This window comes from Ovis canadensis, chromosome 3 (genome assembly GCF_042477335.2).
Source record: "Ovis canadensis isolate MfBH-ARS-UI-01 breed Bighorn chromosome 3, ARS-UI_OviCan_v2, whole genome shotgun sequence".
Classification (NCBI taxonomy): domain Eukaryota; kingdom Metazoa; phylum Chordata; class Mammalia; order Artiodactyla; family Bovidae; genus Ovis; species Ovis canadensis.
The window spans coordinates 215,816,271-215,832,688 of record NC_091247.1 but is presented as its reverse complement, the minus strand read 5'-3'; the positions used below and the strand labels follow the sequence as shown (position 1 = coordinate 215,832,688).

At 50.7% G+C, this 16,418-nt stretch overlaps 1 protein-coding gene across 1 annotated transcript in view; it reads left to right on the top strand.

Annotated features, from left to right (window-relative positions):
- The window catches only part of CD9 (CD9 molecule), a 36,060-nt gene extending 20,020 nt beyond the window's left edge, over window positions 1-16,040 (top strand). Inside the window, exons 2-8 of the mRNA XM_069585885.1 lie at window positions 2,644-2,746; window positions 10,645-10,742; window positions 11,525-11,599; window positions 13,098-13,196; window positions 13,307-13,396; window positions 14,228-14,311; window positions 15,520-16,040. Of these exons, the coding sequence (XP_069441986.1) occupies window positions 2,644-2,746; window positions 10,645-10,742; window positions 11,525-11,599; window positions 13,098-13,196; window positions 13,307-13,396; window positions 14,228-14,311; window positions 15,520-15,585 (615 nt within the window). The 3' untranslated portion in view covers window positions 15,586-16,040. The remainder of the gene's footprint in view (window positions 1-2,643; window positions 2,747-10,644; window positions 10,743-11,524; window positions 11,600-13,097; window positions 13,197-13,306; window positions 13,397-14,227; window positions 14,312-15,519) is intronic.
- The last annotated feature ends 378 nt before the right edge of the window (window positions 16,041-16,418 follow it).

The window sequence follows — 16,418 nt, the reverse complement described above, 5'->3', positions numbered from 1 at the left end:
CTGTGCGCGTGTCCTTGAAATTACAGAATGGGAGTTTCGTTTGTGTGTCATTACCCACGCATGGACTCATTCCCCAAGAGGCCCAGCTCCTGCCCTGTGAAGCTTCTGGACAGAGTGTAGCCATCACCATCTTCTGCAGCTTAGTTCTTTCAAATGGGATTGTTTTTATTTTGTGTGTGTTTGTGCTGACTCATTTAAAAATTTTCCCGGCAGAATAAGGAAGGGGTAGATGAGTAAATTTATCCACAGGGAGAATGACTGGAGGATAATTCTTGAATAAGAACAGGCAGCCTAGAGCAGAAAGGATGGGAAAGGACAGGCCTCTCAGGCCCAGGTGTCCTCAGCAATATCCCTGCCAGGATGAGGGCAAGAGGAGATACGAAGGTCAGGGTTTGTTCTCGGTGCTCACCACTGTCTAGGACTACCTGCAAATGCACTCAAAGCTCCAGCCTCCAGGCTTTTCAGGTTAATGCTTTCACGTCCCAAAGAAGCCAGTGGCCTTCCATTTTCCAGTGGCCTGATTGGGCCTCCTTGTGTTGGGAGTGGAGAACGGGAAAGTCTTACCTTCTTTCTTTTAACTCCAAGATCCCTAAATAGGTAGGCCAGGGTCTTGGGCCTTAGTCCCCTGCACATGGACATTTTCTATCTGGGCCCCTGTTGTGGGCAGTCCTGAGAGTTGGGAGAACCCAGACTGAGTCAGAGGATCTGGGCTCACTACTCCTATTTGCCAGATGGGAGAACCAAAGAGATAGAATTCTAAGGAATTCCAGACCCTCACTGTGGACCCCGCTCTGAGTATAGACAAGGTTTTCTACTACAGTCTGAAGTCTTGGGTCACCCCTCCTACTATAGCCATCTCCATGCTCCACTGAACATACCGAAATGCTACCAAGTCATGTTGAAAAGGAGAGAAGCAGAGAGAGAAAAGAAGCCTGTCTACACCACAGGCTGTGCTGGCCCCTGGAGCAGAGAACCCAGCTCCCTGAGTAGGGTTCTGACACAGGGCGCCTGTCTCTGTTGAAGAGGGTGGGCCAGTAAAACCTGGGGCTGGGTGTTGGCCCCAAGCCCACACGCCCTCATCCAGCCGGCCACCACCCACAGCCTGTGAGTCACCCAGGCAAGCCCTGGTACAGGCCAGCAGTGGGGAGGGGAGCTCAGTCGGCTGGGGGGCTGGGCAGGGAGCCACCTCCTGGCACCGAGTTCAGCAGTGCCTGAGGCCAGGATTGATGCCTCAGGCTTTCCTTATTGAGGAAATCTGCCCTTTCAAGTCTAGTATCTCAACTTGCCCACCTCTGAAAAGGGCATGTACATGCTTACTCATGTCCACCTCTTTGTGACCCCATGGACTGTAGCCCACCAGGCTCCTCTGTCCATGGAATTTTCCAGGCAAGAACACCTGAGTGGGTTGCCATTTCCTGCTGCAGGGAGCTTTTCACTAAACTGTAGGATCAAATGATCTCTTGAAGGCTTCTTGTCTAATGTTTATGAGGATCATTCATAATGATGTGTCCAGCAAACCCTAGAGTTGGGTGGGTCAGGTTGTGAGGCTTCCCTGTGTGAACAGGGAGGGACCAGATATGGCGGAGGACTGGGCGACATGGCTCAGGAGTCACAGCGGCCTGAAGAGCCAGGGATGTGCCTGCTCTTTGGGTGATTTTTTTTCTTTATTTTTTTTATTGTATGGTATGTATACAGAAGAGTGCAGAAAACAGAGTAAAGCGTAATTGCAAGGTGAATATCTGGACCGCCACCACTCAAGTCAAAGCTAGAACATCACCAGAGCTTTAGACCCATCCACCCCACCCCCTCCACTGCTGTTCCCTCATCAGAAACCCCCGCTCCCTGTTGACCACCACTCACTTGACTTTACAATCGTCACTTTCTTCTTTTTCTGAGTTACACGCACCCCTAAATAGTCGTTTTTTTTCTTTTTTTAAATTTTTTTTTTTTTACTTTACAATATTGTATTGGTTTTGCCACACATCAACATGAATCCGCCACGGGTGTACACGTGTTCCCAATCCCGAACCGCCCCCCCCACCTCCCTAAATAGTCATTTTTAACTGTATGGAATCCTATTGTGTGTATTTGGTGCTTTTTGCTGCTTCTGTGTTTTTGGTTTTTAATATTTATGTATTTATTGTTGGCTGTGTCAGGTCTTAGTTGCAGGATGTGGGATCTTTGTTGTCCCACTTGGGGTCCAGAGCTCATAGGCTCTTTGTCATTGGTAGGCTCTGTAGTTGCGGTGCGTGCGCTTAGTTGCCCAGAGGCACATGGGATCTTAGTTCCCCGACAAGACATCAAACCTGTGTCCCCTGCATTGGGACCATTGGACTGCCAGGGAAGTCCCTGCTTCTTTTGTTTAATACGGTGGGGTGCACTCGTAGTATCACAGCTGGTTCGGGTTCACTGCTGTATAATATTCTCTCCACACAATAACCATCTCTGGACTGCTGGTAGATAATTGTTTCTTCCCCACTGGTTGTTATTTTTAGCAAATGACATGATCCCCTGTCCCCACCCCGGCCTGGCTGCTGCTGCTGCCAGGTGCCTGGCGAGGAGCAGAGGCCAAGGGCGGCTCCCCTGGGATACCACCATGACCCCTGCAGCCAGGCTCACACCGACGTCCTGTGTGTCTTGCAGCTTGCCGGGATCGCGGTCCTTTCCGTTGGACTCTGGCTCCGATTCGACTCGCAGACCAAGAGCATCTTCGAGCAAGAAACTAATGATTCCAGCTTCTACACAGGTGAGTGGGGGACCTTGCTGTTCCCTCCATCCAGCTTCAGAGAGAGAGTCCGTGTTGATCCAGGGACTTGGACAGGGGAGGACTTTGGCTCCAGCCTGCATTGCCAGTCGGGTCCACTTCCAGCCCTGCTTTTGTGTAGCTGCGCCCATGAATTTGCATTTGACTGATGTGGTTTCTTTTTCCAAGCTGACCGAGCCTGGCACTTGGACCGTTCTCTGATGTGAAATTGGCTCTGCCAAAGCTGCTGCCACTCCCAGAGGGCTACAGAGCTTCTGTTCTTATCCCTGGATTTCTCTCTGAATTTCATGTCTGAGAAGGTTCATTCATCTCCTTAATTTAGAAAACTTGGTCCTGGGGACCCATGGTGCCAGGAGGACCAGAGGGAACATCTCCCCATGGTTCAGACCGGGACTCAAGAGGCCCAAGGTCCTGCCTCCTGGATAACTGTCAGATTAATGTGAGAGACTAGGAGAGGCACCAGCTTTTCCGACCCCCTGCACTGGGGCACAGGCTATGCATGTTAAGTCTTACTTGTTTTCTAAAGTGCTTTTGCTTCAGGGCAAAGGCGTCCAGTTGGAACATGAATAGATGTAGCAGGTTTCTCTCTGCACATAGGTCCTTTGGCATCTTTCTCTGGCACCGTTCCGCCACTTTCACTGGCAGTTTGCTGCATAAGCATCTCTCACAGGAGCGGGAGAGCCCTGGCCTGTCCACGGCAGTTCCCCGGTTTCTGAGTTGCCTCATAGAACCCGAAGCTTTCCCCTCGCCTGGCTGGGGGATAGGAAACAAACACTTCATTTACGAGAAACAAAAGCAGCCCCCTATTTTAGGAGGATACTGTCATGTCATCAGTCTCAAAGTGTAAGTTTGGTCACTTCCTTTCCACCCACCAAAGAAGTTATTTTTAAAATAAAAAGACAGAGCAAGCAGTCTAAAGAGCGTTATCACCCGGACCTTCAGGAAGAACACTGTGGCCGGAGGCCCATGACCCCCACCCGCCTCCAGCGCCAGCCTTGGTCTGATGGCCCAGCAGGCGCCCGGTTTCCCTCCTTTCTTGTTGGGTTTTTTAGGGCGTGCCTCCCTATTGTCAGAAAGAAAATAAGAGAAGAAAAAGCACAACATGTGTTTTTTAAAAAAACTACACACACAGAGTTTTTGAAAGCAGATTTCCATAGCACCCTGACTTGTTTTAGCAACAGTGGGGTTTTTTGGTTAAGTTTTTTGGTAGCTGTGGCAGGCCTGGAATGCCACCCCTTGAGCTGGGGCAGTAGGGCTGCAGGGTGGGGGCAGGGGTGAGGGCAGGTCTTGAGCTGTCCACGTCATGTCACAACAGGGAGCTGGGGACTCTCTGGCAGGGAGAGTGGGTCTTGGGACAGACATTTGCAATCAGTTGGCAATGACCCAGAGGGCCCCCTGCCCCCCAACCCCACCCCCATGCTCTGCAGGTGCCTGGCTCACACCATCATGCCCAACAATTGTTTCTGTCTTGTAATCTAGGACTCTGGCTTGTTCTGTGTGTATTTTTTGGGAGAGGGGGTTGTATAGTTGATTTACAGCGTTGTGTTAGTTTCAGTTCAGTCACTCAGTCGTGTCCCACTCTTTGCGACCCTATGAACCGCGGCACGCCAGGCCTCCCTGTCCATCACCAACTCCCGGAGTCCACCCAAACCCATGTCCATCAAGTCAGTGATGCCATCCAACCATCTCATCCTCTGTCGTCCCCGTCTCCTCCTGCCCTCAATCTTTCCCAGCATCAGGGTCTTTTCCAATGAGTTGGCTCTTCACATCAGGTGGCCGAAGTATTGGAGTTTCAGCTTCAACATCAGCCTTTCTAATGAATACCCAGGACTGATCTCCTTTAGGATGGACTGGCTGGATCTCCTTGCAGTCCAACGGACTCTCAAGGGTCTTCTCCAACACCACAGTTCAAAAGCATCAATTCTTCAGTGCTTAAAAAGCAGAGACATTACTTTGCCAACAAAGGTCCGTCTAGTCAAGGCTGTGGGTTTTCCAGTGGTCATGTATGGATGTGAGAGTTGGACAATAAAGAAAGCTGAGTGCTGAAGAATTGATTAGTTTCAGGGGTATAGCAAAGTGATATATGTATATCAGTTACATACATACATAAATCTGCTCTTTTTTTTTTAACTTTTTAATTATTTTTTCTTTTTAAGTTGATATTTTTTTCCTACCTGCAAGGCTTGCAGGATCTTTGTTCCCCAACCCAGAAATGAACTGGGGCCCTCCTCAGTGAAAGTATAGAGTCCTAACCACTGGACCACCAGAGAAGTCCCCCTCTGGGCCTTTTGAGTTCACCCCAAACTGTGCTCAGGAGACAGACCCCAGCATTAGCAGCCCAGCAGATGCCAGGTGGAAAAGTCAGGCAGGTGGTAGGACAGTGCCAAGCATACAGCTGGAGGGGCCAGGCCTGTCTCTGGGTACCTCCTGGGACTTAGATTCCCCAGGTTATTGCAGGGCCCTTCTAATGGCCCGTGGTCCTAGCTGAAATGACCAGGAGCTGGTCTAAAGGCGCATCCCAGAAAGACACAGTTGTTCTCACTCAGGGGCCAGCGGCCACTGTTCCCTGAGCTCTGGTGGACAAATACAAACTTTCTGCGCTGGATTCTCTTCTGGGCAAGGGCTCAGTCTGAAGACTTCATTCTGCTGGCAGAAGCCTGGAACCTGGAGGGGATACAAGTGACATCACATAGAACACAGTCAGCAACTGACCACCCGGGTCTGCCCGGGCCCTGTACTTCACTGAGTGCTATGGGCAACTGAACAATTGTCATCTCCGGGCAAATGGCCAAGGAGGCTCCATTCTCTGTGTCCCCTTCCCCCTCGGGCTGTGACGTCAGCCTTTGCCTTGAGCCACAGCCCTTCTTCCAGCCTAGAGCACCAGCCCCTCCCAGCCACTCTTCCTGACATCATGGGGTGACTGTCCTTGCACTGGGGCACAGACTATCTGCAGGGCAACCCTCAGGCTGGCCTGGCCATGGAACTCACCCTTCAGGAAACCTGAGGGACCCAGGGATGTCTTTTCTCCAGCAGAGTCACAGTGTTCAAAGTTGAGAAAGAATGCAGAAGGAGGCTGAGAAGCAAGAGAAGAGACTTTGCCACATTCAGAGCAGTCTCTAGTGGATCCAGAATAACTGACGGCCTTATATGGGCCTGATCTCCAGTGCAGGCCCTGGAGATCAGACTTTCAGCAGGACCTGTAATCCCCGCTGCAGACAAATTTGGCAATGGCTTTTTCTTGGTCCCAGGCCAGCTGCCCTTCTTAACTCCTTGGTGTCCCTTGCAGAACCAGAATCACCGAATGAGGGCATCTGGGGAGCTCTAACCAGAGGCTCGGTGTGTCCACCCCACAAGGACTGTCCCCAAGATGGGCTGAGCTGGCTTCCCCAGTCCAGTTCGTGGTCTGGGGTGGTTTGTTTTGTCACTCTGGACCTGGTTTCCCCATCCTGACACTGGCAGGGCCTATACACACAGCTCTCCAGGCAGAGAGCTTCCTGCTTGACAGCTGGAGTTCACTGTGGCCTCATGAATGGGGCCTGTTGGTGGGATGGAGAGGGATGAAGGGAGAGCCACTGGGGAGCCGAATTAGGGTTCCTTGGAACCCCCACTTGAATTATTGGAGATGATAAAGTGTCCTCGGGCTTCCCTGGTAGCTCAGTTGGTAAAGAATCCACCTGCAATGCAGGAGACCTAGGTTCGATCCCTGGATGGGGACAATCCCCTGGAGACGGGAATGGCAACACACTCCAGTATTCTTGCCGTGGGAAATCCCATGGACAGAGGAGCCTGGTGGGCTACAGTCCATGGGGTCACAAAGAGTCACATACGACTGAACAAACACATGCACACTCGAGCATGCTCACACACACACACACACACACACACACACAAAGTGTTCTCAGCAGGTGGAGGCCAGAGGCTCTGCCCAGTGTTGTCCTGCACACAAACAGGTGTGCTGAGCGCTGTTTTCATGATGGGGTTGGAGTGATGACAGGAGGCTGATTGTCCCCTCCCTTCCCTAGGCCGAGAGCCCCAGTAAACAGGTGAAAAGAGAAGGTTCTTGTCTAAAGGACACCCTGGCAGATGCTACTGCTTCATGAGAAGCTTTATTTTTATTTTTTAATTTTTTTTTTTGTACTAGGTCTGTGTCAGCCTGAAACAAGCAGAATAAACAGCCCTTAAGCAAATGAACACAGTAATCCTAGAGAAGGCTCCGTGACGAATAACTTTTTCCATGAGTCAGACCGAAGGCTAACATCCACTTGCTTTATAAAGGGGAATGCTTTGTCATTCATCACCAGCAGCCTCTGCTAACAAGCTCCGGGTGCAGACTAGAAGGAGCCTGTCCAAAGGGGAAGCCCCAGATGGCCTTTTGGAGCAGCATCCTCGGCCTGAAGTGGATCAAGGGCTTCATGGCTTGCTGCTCACAGCCGAGCCGCCCTGTGGCTTGATGTTGTGTGTGCTCAGTTGTGCCCTTTGCGACCCCATGGACTGTAACCCGCCAGGCTCCTCTCTTCATGGGATTTTCCAGGCAAGAATACTGGAGTGGGTTGCCATGTCCTCCTCCAGGGCATCTTCCTGACCCAGGGATCGAACCTGGGTCTCCAGCATTGCAGGTGGATTCCTTACCACTGAGCCACTGGGGAAGCCCTCCCAGGTGGTGCTAGTGGTAAAGAATCCGCCTGCCAATGCACAAGACCCAAAAGATGTGAGCCTCCACTGAGCCTCTGTGGCCTGATGGCCGTTGCCAAAACCCCCACAGATAGCTACCAGGGAATTGCTCCTCTTCATCCCCACCCGGAGAGGGTAAAGCTGAGACACCTGAGTTCTGCAAACTGTCTGAGCGAGATTGAAAACCGAGACTCTTGGTCCTAAAATCTTTGCTGAGTCCAGGAATGAATATTTAATATTAATTGTCAGGCCCATTAGGGAAATGTTCTCTCTGCATGGGAAATGATTTTGCCTTTAGTGGCTCACTGAGGCCACCGATCCAGCACCCCATCTTCTGCCAGGGTCACCCGGGCTTGTGGACTGGGAGCTGGACAGAAAGAAATTGTCTGATCATCCCCACTCGACTCCTATTTTATGGGCTTGTAAATCCTTTTGATCTCTTAATTTTTGTTGTTCAGTCGCTAAGTCACTTTTTGCAACTCAGTGAACTCCAGCATGCCAGGCTCCTCTGTTCTCCAAGAGTTTGCTCAAATTCATGTCCAATGAGTCGATGATGCCATCCAACCATCTCATCCTTCTCCTCGGGCCTTCAATCTTTCCCAGGATCAGGATCTTTTCCAACGAATCTACTCTTTTCATCAGGTGGCCAAAGTACTGGAGCTTCAACTTCAGCATCAGTCCTTCCAATGAATATTCAGGGTTGATTTCCTTTAGGATGGACTGGTTTGAACTCTCAATATGCCCTATTTATTCAGCTCCTGCAGTGGGACTCAAAGGGGTGACCTCATCCTTCATTGTCATGCCCTGATGGGGAGAAACAGGGACCCAGTTACTGCCCCCGCTTGCTGGGGTCCACACCTTGGAGTCCAGGCCCAAAAGCACTGCCATTTCTCCCGCAGCCCCTGTGTGTGGGCGGGGCGGTCCGTCCTGTGGGCCCACGGAGTGGAGGACTAGAAGGGTGGACTTGACTCGAGGACAAGCTGCATTTGTCCCCTTGCCCAGTCTGGCTGGACGTGCATGGGAACAATACCCATATTCATCAGGGTTTGCCAGCCAGCCCACGTGACCTGACATCACAACAGATGTGGGGGGACGAGCCGAGGACAAACGCTCCCTTGTGTGCACTCCGCGCTGTGCTGCCGGTGAGCCTCAGCTGCGGGCCTGCCGCGTGGTTTGCTGGCTGCACGGTTCCGGCTGAGCGGAGGGCACAGATGGGGGCAGTGAAATCACTGTGACACCTGCCGGCGGGAGAGGGTTCTCATCCCCGCATCCTGTTGTGTATTGTGGGGTGCATCCCTGCTTCGGGGCAGTCTCCATGGTCCCAGGGAGAGGACAGCAGGGACGCTTGTGAAAATCACCCTCACAGTCATGATTATTCACAATTGTCGTCCGTCCTTCCTATTGTTAAGATTGACAGTTGTTGATTGTACATCTTGCGTTGCTGTTGTTTAGTCACTCGATTGTATCTGACCCTTTTGCAACTGCGTGGACTGTAGCCCGCCAGGCTCCTCTGTCCATGGGGATTCTCCAGGCAAGAATACTGGAGTGGGTTGCCATTCCCTTCTCCAGGGGATCTTCCTGACCCAGGGATTGAACCCAGGTTTCTTGCATTGCAGGCAGATTCTTTACTGTCTGAGCCACCAGGGAAGCCCTGATTGTACATCATCCATACCTTAATAAAAAGATACCGATTTTTAAAGTTTGAGTTAGAAAAATCAACAGGAGCTAGCACTCGTGTGCACTTGGAACACATCCCCTGATCCTCAAGGCAGTCCTGGAGGCGGGCATTTTTCTCACCCCTGGATTGCAGATGGAAAGCTGTTGCACTGACAGTGAAGTGGGTTTCCCTGGGTCATAGAGCTGGTTTTAAAACCCAGGCATTTGGTCTTCAGAGCTGGTCTTCTCACATGTGACAGTCGCCCCTCCCAGGAGTGGACAGAACATGCCTGCAAGCCGGGGAGGCCTGGGACATTTTTGCCATGGGGGATGGAGGAGGGAGCTGGGTTAAGAGGATGGTCATTGCAAGACAGCTGTGCAAGAAGATAACTGCATGCTGGGCCTCTCTGGGCATTCCCTGGGGGGAGTGTGGAATGACTAGGGCCAAGCCTATGTTCCCTGTTCCAGGCCAGAGTTGAGGAACTCACAGCCTCTCAACCACCTTTCTCCATCAGACACCCAACTGAGTGTTTACAAACCATGTCATTCAACCTCCCTTTACCAAGGAGGATCCTTTGGATCCTTAAACTGGGGTGACTGAATTGCAGCTGTAGGATCCCATTGGTGTGCTAGAAGGCATCTTTTGAAATTTCCTAGCAACCAACCGGAAAAGGCGATGGCACCCCACTCCAGTACTCTTGCCTGGAAAATCCCATGGATGGAGGAGCCTGGTAGGCTGCAGTCCATGGGGTCGCTAAGAGTCAGCCATGACTGAGCAACTTCACTTTCACCTTTCACTTTCATGCATTGGAGAAGGAAATGGCAACCCTCTCCAATGTTCTTGCCTGGAGAATCCCAGGGACGGGAGAACCTGGTAGGCTGCCATCTATGGGGTTGCAGAGTCGGACACAACTGAAGCGACTTAGCAGCAGCAGCAGCAGCAACCAACTTCTCATTTTACTTGTAAGGAAATTGAGACTCAGGGAGGGAAAGTGTCTTACCCAAGATCACACAGCAGTTAGAAGCAGAGTTGGGACTGAAGCAGGGTTCTCTTGCCCTTGGATGTTGTTAACTGCACGTGCCTGGCTCCCACCAGCCATCAGGCATCCCCTCTGGGAACCTGGTCGAGCTGCCCGCCCAGAGCATGGTTGTCTGCCTCTCTGTCAGGTAGAGAGGTCAGAAGGATGCTTGTCAGAGTCCCTGGGAAGTTAGTCCCCCTAGTTTGGAGGGTCTAATTTAGCAGGAGTGGATCCATCCCAACTGGAAACAGCTGATCAACTGGACCAGTCTGTCCTGAGTAAAACATGGGGGTCCTGTGGATGTTCCCTGCCCTGCGTCAGGGGAGCAGTGGGCACCTTGCTGGAGGGCTGAGGGTCAAGTGGGAGTGGGGGTTTGATGGGCAGGTCACAAAGGCAGGAGAAGACTTGCCCACAGAGGTGGAGGAGGCTGACTGGGAGATGGGGCTTGGATGCAGGCCAGCGAGGATGTGGGAGAGGAAGCGGGAGCATCAAGAAGCAATTGGGCCTCCCCCTAACCCTGCCCCGTCCCCCCAGGAGTCTATATTCTGATCGGAGCCGGTGCACTCATGATGCTGGTGGGCTTCCTGGGCTGCTGCGGAGCCGTGCAGGAGTCCCAGTGCATGCTGGGATTGGTGAGTGTCCCCTGTGTGCCCACCGCCCCTGGCCTCTCAGGTCCCCGTCCCAGGATCCTGTAGACCAGGGGGTGGGACGGGTCCCCAGGGCCCTATCCCCACGTGTCTCCTCCCCTCTGTGGTAACACGCTAGCACCTCTTCCTTCCTGAAGCCACTGTCTTGTCACTTCCCTTGGGCGACTAAATGCCAGGACTTTATTTATCCCTTTTTCTAGGCCCACGTTTGCCTTTTTCCCCTGAATCCACAGGTGCCTTCACCTCCTCTTCTTGTTTCAAAGTTTGTGTGACAGTTCTCCTCCAACTCCAGAGTGTATTCACTTCCTTCTTTCCTCACATCTCTGGGTTTTGTGAGCGTGTGAGGTTTTTTTTTTTAATCACCACCTCTTCATTAACACCTTTAGAAATACCAGTTCTGACCCGGAAACTAATCCCGTCACCTTAAAAGCAAAGACTTCAAGCCACGTGGCAGAGCAGTCCTGCATTCCCTTATTCTCCTGCTCTCCCCAACGGCGCCCCTTCCCAATCAAGTCTCTTGCTTTGTGAGAAAAACAAGCAAACAAACAAATACTAGTCTGGAGTCTCTGATGTTTTCTCCCTAAGGCTTTTCCCCGCTCCTGGCCTTGGCCAAGCGCTGGCAGCTCTGAACCTCCTCCTGCCCCTTCCAGGCATCCCTTCTAGCCCCCAATGCCAGGTCCTCAGAAGCCTGGTCTCCAAAATGCCCTCTGCCTGTTTCGGCCAGCTGGCTGGGCCTGCGTCTAACCCCAGCCCTTTTTCTCTTACAGTTCTTCAGCTTCCTCTTGGTGATATTTGCCATTGAAGTAGCTGCAGCCATCTGGGGATATTCCCACAAGGAGGAGGTAGGTTTTCCCATAAGACCTCTTAGGAGTCGGGGGCGTAGGGGTGATGGCGGCAGAAAGGTATCCTGGCTGGTCACTTGGGTCAACCTTCAGCCATCAAACGTGCCTCTAACAGGAGCTCCCCAGGGCAGGGGATGGGAGTGAGCACCAGCCTCCCAGGCGCTGTCATAGAGAAGAGGTCAGGCAGTATGGTAGAGTTGGTGTCTGCCTCTCACACCTCTACAGCACTCCCCCAACTTCTCTGGTACACAGCTTAGGAAAATAATGCTTTGTGTGGCCTAGTTCCCCTCCCCTAGTTTATAAACACATGCCACCAGCAGCCAAGAGCTATGCCACACTCTCTGCGGGGTCCAGAGATAGATGAGCTGTGCTCCGCGTTTCAAGGAACTTTGCTGCTCCATGTGGGATAAGGACTGACTGGTGTTACAAAAGTCATTTATATCCAGAAACCCCATGGGATTTGAAAAGCTGGCGTAGGTAGGTGAGGGGTGTCTCCTCTGGCTTCATGGAGTGGGAGACATTGACCAAAACCTTGATGGAGAGAGGGGATATCAGGAGGAAAGTTGGTGGAGGCAGGGGATTCCTGGCAAAGAAATCGTCTAAGCACAGCTGGGTGTGGGCTGGGTGGGGGGCCAGGGTGGGGCTCCATCATAGCAGTGTTTTAGGGAGGGATGTCGTGTCATATTTAGCAGGAGGGGCGAAAGAAGAGAGACAGTGGATGTGGGGATGGGAAGTGGGGAAGTGGGGGAGAAAAAGATTTAATTACCCAGATGATAAAGGCCGCAGCCATGGAAGTAGGAAAGGCTAATTATGAAAGCTGCTATGGGAAATGCTGGTTGTTGATCAGTTCTGGTTTGGGGGGTGGGGAGCAGGGGACAAGCATTTGTTAAATGGAGTTGTGCCCAGGTGCAGGAGGATAAGAGTGTCTCCTTTATGTTATAATATAATAGCCAGTTCTTATCCCATATGTACTCTGCACCAGACACTGTGCTACAGGCTTAATGCAATATCGCCAGTAACTCTTCAAGATAACCTCTGAGGTCAGGACCATTACGATCTCCATTCTACATATGCAGAAACTCATGTGCAGAGAGGTTTGGTAATTTACCAAAAGTCACACAGTCTCATAGTGAAGGGAAAAGATGGAAGCTAGAAGGAAAAAGAACTAGCTGGATCAGGAGTAGGATTTTTGCTTTTCATTCCTTATATTGAGGCAATTTAATTTTCTTTTTCTCAGTAGAAGGGAAAGAGCCAGGTGGGGCTACAGGGGCCAACCAAAGGTGCAAGCAGAAGTGGAGATGGCCAGAGGGGTTTCTAGAGGATGTGGGAGGAGATGGGGGACCCCAGAGACCCTGAGGGGGCTGTCCTAGCCCAGTGGTGCGTCTGCCCTGTGACATTTCAGAGCAGGGGAATTTGTGGCTGCATGTGAGCAAATGGAACAGGTGACATTTGTTCATAAAGAATCCATCCCTGCTCATCTCTTGTCTGTGTTTCCCAGGTGATCAAGGAAGTCCAGAAGTTTTACGAGGACACCTACAACAAGCTGAAGAACAAGGACGAGCCCCAGCGGGAGACACTGAAGGCCATCCACACCGCGGTACATCAGCGTCCCCTCCCCACTGACTTTTTCCTGAACTCGGGTTCGTCTCTGCTTCAGTCCTGGTTATCCTGTCTCTCTAACCCCCAACCCTGTCCTTCTCTCTGCAGCTGGACTGCTGTGGTATGACCGGGGTGGTAGAACAATTTTTCACCGACACCTGCCCCGAAAAGACTTTAGTTGAGGGCTTGAAATCGAAGGTAAGCTTAACACAAGACCTTGTGCCTTGCCCAGCTGCTCTGGGTAAATCCCACCAAAGCGGAGATGCCTTCAGCTCCCTTGATCTGTGAGGACACCACTGTGGTGCTTCCTAAACACCTCTTCCCCATGGGAAGCACCCAGGGTGGCTGTCTCCTTTCTCCCCTGCCCTGGGTCTCTGATTCCTCCAGGGCAGCAATCAGAGACCGGAGAAGTAGCAAAGCATTCTAGCTGCCTACAGCCACTGGGCCTCCATCCAGCCGTCTTGCATAGCGGGTGCTCCCAGGTCTGAACTCTTGCCTTCTAGACTTGTGAGCAGCTTGTGCGTGTGAGCTGGAGCAAATGTACAAACTTCCATAATAGTAATAGGAAGTAACTCTATGGCCAGGCTTCCCTGATGGCTCAATGGTAAAGAATCTGCCTACCAATCCAGGAGACACAGGTTCAATCCCTGGGTCGGGAACATCCCCTGGAGAAGGAAATGGCAACCCATTCCAGTATTCTTGTCTGGAAAATTTCATGGACAGAGGAGCCTGGCGGGCTACAGTCCCTGGGGTCACAAAAGAGTCGGACACAACTTAGCGCCCAACAATAATAAAAACGCTATGGCCAGATAAGACACAGATCCCGAAGCAGGGGCTCACCCCTCTTCCTTCCGTGGTTTCTTGCCCAAACTTGGGGGACCCTTTCCTGGTTCTCCTTTCCATCCATCAGCCAGTCCCCAGCCCTCGCTTTGGAACCACAGCACCCCAGGGGTCGGATGAGTGCCATGGAGGGAGGGGGTGAGCCTGGAGTAGGGCTGTGTTGATCTGGGTCTTGGTTTCCCCACTAAGTCCTGCCCTGAAGCCATCGACGAGATCTTCCGAAGCAAATTCCACATCATCGGCGCTGTGGGTATTGGGATTGCCGTGGTGATGGTGAGTGTCAGGGGCTTTGGGAAAAAACCTTGGTAATTACAATTTATGAAGCTCTTACTCTGACCATTATGAAGCTGTTACTCTGACCAGGCACTGTTTTCACTAATCCATGAATTTATCAACATATCTAACTCTTGCCATACCCATGAGGTGGAAACTATTCATATTCCCATTTTACAGATTCCAGAGAGAAAGAGAGAGGTTAAGTACATTGATCAGAGTCTCTGAGGTCAGGAGTGAAGCATCTGAGACTGGAACTCAGTGCTTCTCCAGAATCCATTCCCACTACCTGAAAGGTTTCAGGAATAAATGCAAGGTAATTCCACTGTGTTTGGTCCACGGGCCACACTTGGAGCAGCAAGGATGTAGGTCACCCAGACATCCTGCTAGTGATACCCAGATAATCTTCAGGACATGTTTTCACAAAAAGCAGCTGCTTTTCTTTGTCCTCTGAAAGCAGTTTCAGTAAAAGCAACATGGATATGAACTGTCTCATCTCTGCTATGGCCAGAAAGACACCCAAAGGTGAACAACGAGAATGGGACCGAAAGTTTCCAACCATCTCTCTCTTGCCAGTCAATCCCCAGAAGTCGTCAGGGGCCATCAGGTTCCCCAGGGGAGCCCCCACGAGGGAGTGATGAGATTCAGTAGGAAACACAGCCCTCCCCTCTGCCCATTGGAAAGGCTCTCCAAGAGAACCACTTCCTCTCTTAGTGGTAATTAGCACCCCTCATCTGAATCTAGGAAAGCCTTGAAGCCACTTTCAATAAAAAGCACAAAAATATAAGGACTTCCTGGTGGTCTAGTGGTTAAGACTCCTCCACACTTCCACTGCAGGGGTCACAGATTCATTCCCTGGTTGGGGAACTAAGATCCCGCAGGTCACGTGTGGGTAAAAATTTTTTTTAAGAATTTTTTTTTTTTAATAAAACTAGAATATGAAACACAGACAGGCAAAAAGAGGAAAGTGAAAGTCTCATGAGGGTATTGGAATAGTTGGAATTTGACCATTAAATTTAGCTCTGGGCGTGTCTCACACTGAGAGTTCACAGGAGCTGGCTTGTGCAGTGGAAGTGTGGCGTCTTAACCACTGGGCCACCAGAACCCCTCCACTGTCCTACCTCGTCATAATGGCTCCCGTCTCCCCCTCTCCCTCCACCTTCCAGCAGAAAGTCAGGCGGGCCCTCACACCTCTTCCTGTCTTCCAGATATTCGGCATGGTTTTCAGCATGATCCTGTGTTGTGCCATCCGCAGAAACCGAGACATGGTCTAGAGTCGAGCTTTGTGCCCTGAGCAGGAACGTTCACCCATGAAGACCGCTGGTTATTTTCGCGGGGTTCTGTTTTTATGGGTTTTTTTTTTCCTTTGCCACTAACTCTAGTATTCATTCTGCATTTCTAAACAAAGAAAGTTATTCTATGTTTGTGTTTTTAATGCTTTCTTCAACATTGATGTTTGTAGTTAAGGGACTTGGGGACTTGGGTTTGCTTTGGTTTTATATAAATATATATATTTTTTGGTCATTTGTTTTTGCTTATTATATTAAGCAGAAATCCTGCAATGAAAGGTACTATGTTTGCTAGACTCTAGACAAAAGATATTGTACATAGCGAGATTTGTGTGTGTGTGTCTTTAAATAGATAAAAATGTCTATCAAGTTTAATCAGGTTGTAACTTAATGTTAAAGACAATTTGATACATAATAAAAGATGATGACAACATTCCAAACTGGTTTTGGAGTTTTGCCTCTTAATTTTTTAGAGCTGCTTATTTTTTCAGGCGTCTTTCACCTGCTCTTTGCTCTGTGTTTTGTTTGAATATTTATTTATTTATTTGACTATGCCAGGCCTTAGTTGTGGTGTGTGGGAGCTAGTTGTGGCATGTGAGAGTTAGTTACTTGACCAGGGATTGAACCTGAGCCCTCTGCATTTTGAGCACAGAATCTAAGCCACTGGTCCACCAGGAAAGTCCCTTATTTTGTTGCAGTATTTGTTTATTTACTTGACTGCACTGGATCTTAATTTCAGCATGCCGGATCTTTCATTGCAGCTCACTACAGGCTTAGTTGCCCCGAGTTACAGAGGATCTCAGTTCCCCGGCCAGGTA